General features: G+C 57.0%; 1 protein-coding gene across 1 annotated transcript in view; it reads right to left on the bottom strand.

Moving 5' to 3' along the window:
- The window catches only part of IDH3G (isocitrate dehydrogenase 3 (NAD+) gamma), a 34,334-nt gene that overhangs the window by 4,442 nt on the left and 24,697 nt on the right, over nt 1-5,195 (bottom strand). Inside the window, exons 9-11 of the mRNA XM_015405570.1 lie at nt 2,146-2,241; nt 1,946-2,006; nt 941-1,036 (exon numbers count right to left, since the gene is read on the bottom strand). Coding sequence (XP_015261056.1) covers nt 941-1,036; nt 1,946-2,006; nt 2,146-2,241 — 253 coding nt within the window. The remainder of the gene's footprint in view (nt 1-940; nt 1,037-1,945; nt 2,007-2,145; nt 2,242-5,195) is intronic.

Below are 5,195 nucleotides of genomic sequence, written 5' to 3'. Positions count from 1 at the left end.
TCCCCTGATAAGGACACCAGAAGAGCCCTGCTGGGCCAGACCAGGGAGGGTCCCTCTAGTCCAGCCTCCCGCCTCACACAGGGGCCAGCCAGTCCCTCTGGAGGGCCAGCAACAGGGCAGAGAGGCCGAGGCCTTCCCCTGATAAGGACACCAGAAGAGCCCTGCTGGGCCAGACCAGGGAGGGTCCCTCTAGTCCAGCCTCCCGCCTCACACAGGGGCCAGCCAGTCCCTCTGGAGGGCCAACAACAGGGCAGAGAGGCCGAGGCCTTCCCCTGATAAGAACGTCAGGAGAGCCCTGCTGGGTCAGACCAGGGAGGGTCCCTCTAGTCCAGCCTCCCGCCTCACACAGGGGCCAGCCAGTCCCTATGGAGGGCCAGCAACAGGGCAGGGAGGCCAAGGCCTTCCCCTGAGAAGGACACCAGGAGAGCCCTGCTGGGTCAGACCAGGGAGGGTCCCTCTAGTCCAGCCTCCCGCCTCACACAGGGGCCAGCCAGCTCCTCTGGATGGCCAACAAACACGGCATAGAGAACCAGGCCTTCCCTTGATGCTGCCTCCTGGCTCTGGGATTCAGAGGTTTAGTGCCTCTGAATATGGGGGTTCCCCATAGTCACCATGGCTAGTAGCCACTGATAGACTTCTCCTCCGTGAATGTATCTCAACCCCTTTGAAAGCTGCTTATTCTTGTGGCCATCACTACATCCTCTGGCAGCAAATTCCACATTTTAATCACTCTGTAAAGCAGTATTTCCTTTTGTCCGTCCTGAACCTAGTGCGCCCATCAGCTTCATTGGATGCCCTCAAGTTCTAGTACTGGGGGGGGGGGGGGGCATTCATACAATCTGTGCAGAGCCCGAACACCTCTTCTTCCGCTGCTCTTGCTGCGCCTTGCCCCACCCACAGCCCTGCTGACAACGGAAGGATGAAGTCCTGCTTTCCTCACCTGTGCCAAGTTGACTGCGGATCCACGGATCTGCTTCAGGATGGACTGAACGGCCTCCGAAGTCGTCCCCTGTCCTCCAATATCTGGCGTGTGGGGCTGGGGGAGAGAGAGAGAGAGAGAGAGAGAGAGAGAGAGTGCTATGAAGCCAGGTTCACACACAGCCACCCGTATGGAGTCTTCTCTGGCAGCACTCTTGGGGTGTACCTTCAGGGATCCCCAACCTGTGGACACCTTCGAAGTTCTGACGCAGTGTGGTGGGTGCAGCCATCATACCGTGGCGATCCTTCTGTTGCGGTGGCCACTGCTACCAAAGCAACAGGGGTTTTTTTTAAAAAAAATCTGTACAGCCAATCAAATTTCCAATGGCCAAGAGCCCCGCCCACTTTTTAAAAAACATTCGGTGGGCACCAGAAAAGGGGTGGTGCCCACAGGCACCGTGTCGGGGAACCCTTTCTTGCACTGCAGATTTGCTGGTTTAAAACAAAATTAGGGAAACTTGGGAACCGTAGTTCTGCAGGAAGGGGAGGGGGGAATCTCAAACTCCTTCACACCTTTCATCAGGTTAGAGATTTCCCGGAATTCTTTGGTGGAAACCAGAACCGTTGGATTGTTCTGAAGTTGTAACAATTGTGTCGCGTGGGCAATTCTTCCTCTTCCCCTCATACCAGCTTTCTTCAAGGACACCATGTTCCCCTTAAGTCGGCTGCTACATGAGCCCTGAACTTTTACACACACGTGGCCTCCTGGCCTGACCCGATTCATTGAAGAGAAGGAACAACCACCTCAATCCCACCAGCACAGCGCCATCACCTTTCCACTGCCAGTCTTCCCTGCACTGGATGACGAGGATGGAAGCCTCTGCAGAGCCACCCTGCTTAGCTTCCGAGATCTGATGGATCGGGCTAGGCTGGGCCCTCCAGCTCGGGGGCCCTGGGGACACCCCCACAAATCCACAGACTTCGATAGTATCAGCCGGGAGGGAAGAGAGGGACAGAAGACACTCACCTTTGAATCGTCCAGGGAGGCCAGGACTGCCTTGCGGATTACGGAGGCGTAGCTGTGCAGCCTGCAAGGGACAGCAGACACGAGCAGTCAAGAACAGCGGTACAAATCCAGGCGCACACACACACCCCCAGCGGGATGGAAGAAGCCGCCATGAGCGACACAAGGGCCGTGATGGGGAGTCCCGTGGCTCAGGCACCTACTTGAGATGGTCCAGCATCATGCAGCTAGCGAGCAGCATCGCGGTCGGGTTCGCGACGTTCTTGGTGGCGATGCTCTTGCCGGTATTTGCGAGTCGCCTGGGGGGGGGGAGAAGGAGGGGGGACATTAGAGGCCAAACCATCTTTACCCCGCGACCCTTTTGTTTGCAGCAGGGGTCGTTTTCTGTGGGAGCGCACGGGAGCAGAGCTCCGGCACAAAGACGCCGGGGGGGGGGCGGGCACATGCAACAAGCCCCGCCCCCTGCTCCCAGCAGCCCTCAGTAAGAGCAAGAAGCAGCCAGGTAAGCTGCAGAGCCCCCCCGGCCCAAAGCAGTCCAGTGGCACCTTTAAGATCAAGTTTTATTCAGGTACAAGCTCTCCTTCCTCTGCGGAGACAGATCTGCACATCCCCCCCCCATAGCTAGCCATCCAAAACAGTCCAGTGGCACCTTTAAGACCAAGTTTTATTCAGGTACCAGCTCTCCCTCCTCTGTGAGGGCAGATCTGCACGTTCTCTCCCCCCCCCATAGCTAGCAGTCCAAAACAGTCCAGTGACACCTTTAAGGCCAAGTTTTATTCAGGTAGAAGCTCTCCCTTCTCTGTGAGGACAGATCTGCACAGTTCCTCCCCCTCAATGGCTAGCAATCCAGAACAGTCCAGTGGAGCTTGAGCGGTGGGTGCTGCCTTCTGACACACTTCCCGTAATGTCAGGGGGTGTGGCCTATGCAAACAAGTTATGCTAATGAGTTATGCGAATGAGCCCCTGCACCTCTTTTTCTAGGAAATGACCCCTGGTTTGCAGGGAGGAGAAACGGATGGCATCCGTGGGTGATTCTGCCATCTGGCCTTCACTCCACATTTTCTCTCCTGGGAGGGAAAAGCGTAGCTCAGAACCACATTCAGCTACTCCGGGGCCAACCCCGCGCTGACTGCAAAGTCACCCCTGAACGGCCCTAAAATGGCCATAGATCTATGCAGAAGGTACCGTGAGATCCGATGATCAAAGGAAGGGAAGGCAGCGCGCAATGCAGAGGGGGATTTCTGTTCCAACGTGGGTTTCGTAGAACGACGGAAGGAGAAGCCAAGGCAGAAGAGCCCATCCCATTCACGCTGGCTTTACCTTCCCCCCTCGACCCTTAGAATCATCGAATCCCAGAGTCGGAAGGGGCCACACGGGCCGTCTAGTCCAGCCCCCTGCTTAGTGCAGGATCAGTCTAGAGCATCCCTGACAAGGGATGGTCCGGCCGCTGCTTGAAGACGGCCATTCCATTGCTTTTAAGGAAGTGTTCAAGAGGCTCAAACCGAGCTGGAAATTGTTGACAGCAGGGGCAGCCGGGTGTGTGTGTGTGTGTGTCCGCTGCTGTTTGGCTTTAAGGAGGATGGAATTAAAAGGTCCCATATATGGCTGCGTACGAGAACCCACCATCCTACGCTCTTTGCGTAACAGCGTGCACATTTTATTTGATTTAGAATCATTGAATGTTAGAGTTGGAAAGGACCTTGCAGGTCATCCAGTCCAACCCCCTGCACTCTGCAGGAGCACAGCCAAAAGATAGCCCTCCATACCTACAACATACCCGGAAGATGGTCGTCCAGCCTCCGCTTGAAAACGTCCAGCGAAGGAGCACCCACCACCTCCCGAGGCAGACTGTTCCACTGCTCAACCACTCTTACAGTCAGGAAGTTTCTCCTGGAATTTAGCCGGTATCGACTCCCTTGTCATTTCCACCCATTAGGTCTAGTCTTGCAATCCGGAGCAAGAGAGAACAGATCTGCTCCACCTTCTACGTGACAGCCCTTCAGATACTTGAAGACTGCAATCGTGTCCCCTCTAAGCCTCTCTTTCCCAAGCTAAACAGACCCAACTCTTTCAGCCTTTCCTCGTAAGACTTGGATTCCAACCCTCTCACCCTCCTGGTTGCCCTCTTCTGGACACGCTCAAGCTTGTCAACATCCTTCCTCAAATGTGGTTGCCCAAAACTGGGCACAGTACTCCAGGTGAGGCCTGACCATGGCAGAATAGAGAGGATTTGATTTATATCCCACCCTCCCCTGGGACACAGGGCTCGGGGCGGTTACAACATTGAATAAAACGCTTCAGTTGACAAAACGTATTAATAAAATTCCCTGGGTGCCAGCCTCCGGGACCAGATCTGGACCCCAGCAGCAGCTAGGCACCGTGCGTTCTGTGTGAGACGGGAGGCTGGACTAGAGGGACCCTCACTGGTCTCACCCAGCAGGGGTCTTCTGGTGTCCTTATCAGGGGAAGGCCTCGGCCTCTCTGCCCTGTTGCTGGCCCTCCAGAGGAACTGGCTGGACCCTGTGTGAGGCGGGAGGCTGGACTAGAGGGACCCTCACTGGTCTCACCCAGCAGGGCTCTTCTGAAGTTCTTATCTGGGGAAGGCCTCAGCCTCCCTGCCCTGTTGCTGCCCCTTCAGAGGAACTGGCTGGGCCCTGTGTGAGATGGGAGGCTGGACTGGATGGACCCTCACTGGTCTCACCCAGCAGGGCTCTTTTGAGGTACTTATAAGGGGAAGGCCTCAGCCTCCCTGCCCTGTTGCTGGCCCTCCAGAGGAACTGGCTGGCCCCTGTGCGAGGTGGGAGGCTGGACTAGCGGGACCCTCCCTGGTCTGGCCCAGCAGGGCTCTTCTGGTGTCCTTATCAGGGGAAGGCCTCGGCCTCGCTGCCTTGTTGCTGGCCCTCCAGAGGGACTGGCTGGGCCCTGTGGGAGAGGGGAGGCTGGACTAGAGGGACCCTCACTGGTCTGACCCAGCAGGGCTCTTCTGACGCTGTTATCGGGGGAAGGCCTCGGCCTCTCTGCCCTGTTGCTGGCCCTCCAGAGGAACTGGCTGGCCCCTGTGCAAGGTGGGAGGCTGGACTAGAGGAACCCTCACTGGTCTGACCCAGCAGGGCTCTTCTGGTGTCCTTCTCAGGGGAAGGCCTCGGCCTCTCTGCCCTGTTGCTGGCCCTCCAGAGGAACTGGCTGGCCCCTGTGCAAGGTGGGAGGCTGGACTAGAGGAACCCTCACTGGTCTGACCCAGCAGGGCTCTTCT

Source organism: Gekko japonicus, unplaced genomic scaffold, assembly GCF_001447785.1.
Source record: "Gekko japonicus isolate JY-2015 unplaced genomic scaffold, Gekko_japonicus_V1.1 scaffold2795, whole genome shotgun sequence".
NCBI classification, from domain to species: domain Eukaryota; kingdom Metazoa; phylum Chordata; class Lepidosauria; order Squamata; family Gekkonidae; genus Gekko; species Gekko japonicus.
Note: the sequence above shows the minus strand (reverse complement) of the source record. Positions and strands in the feature narration are given on the sequence as shown.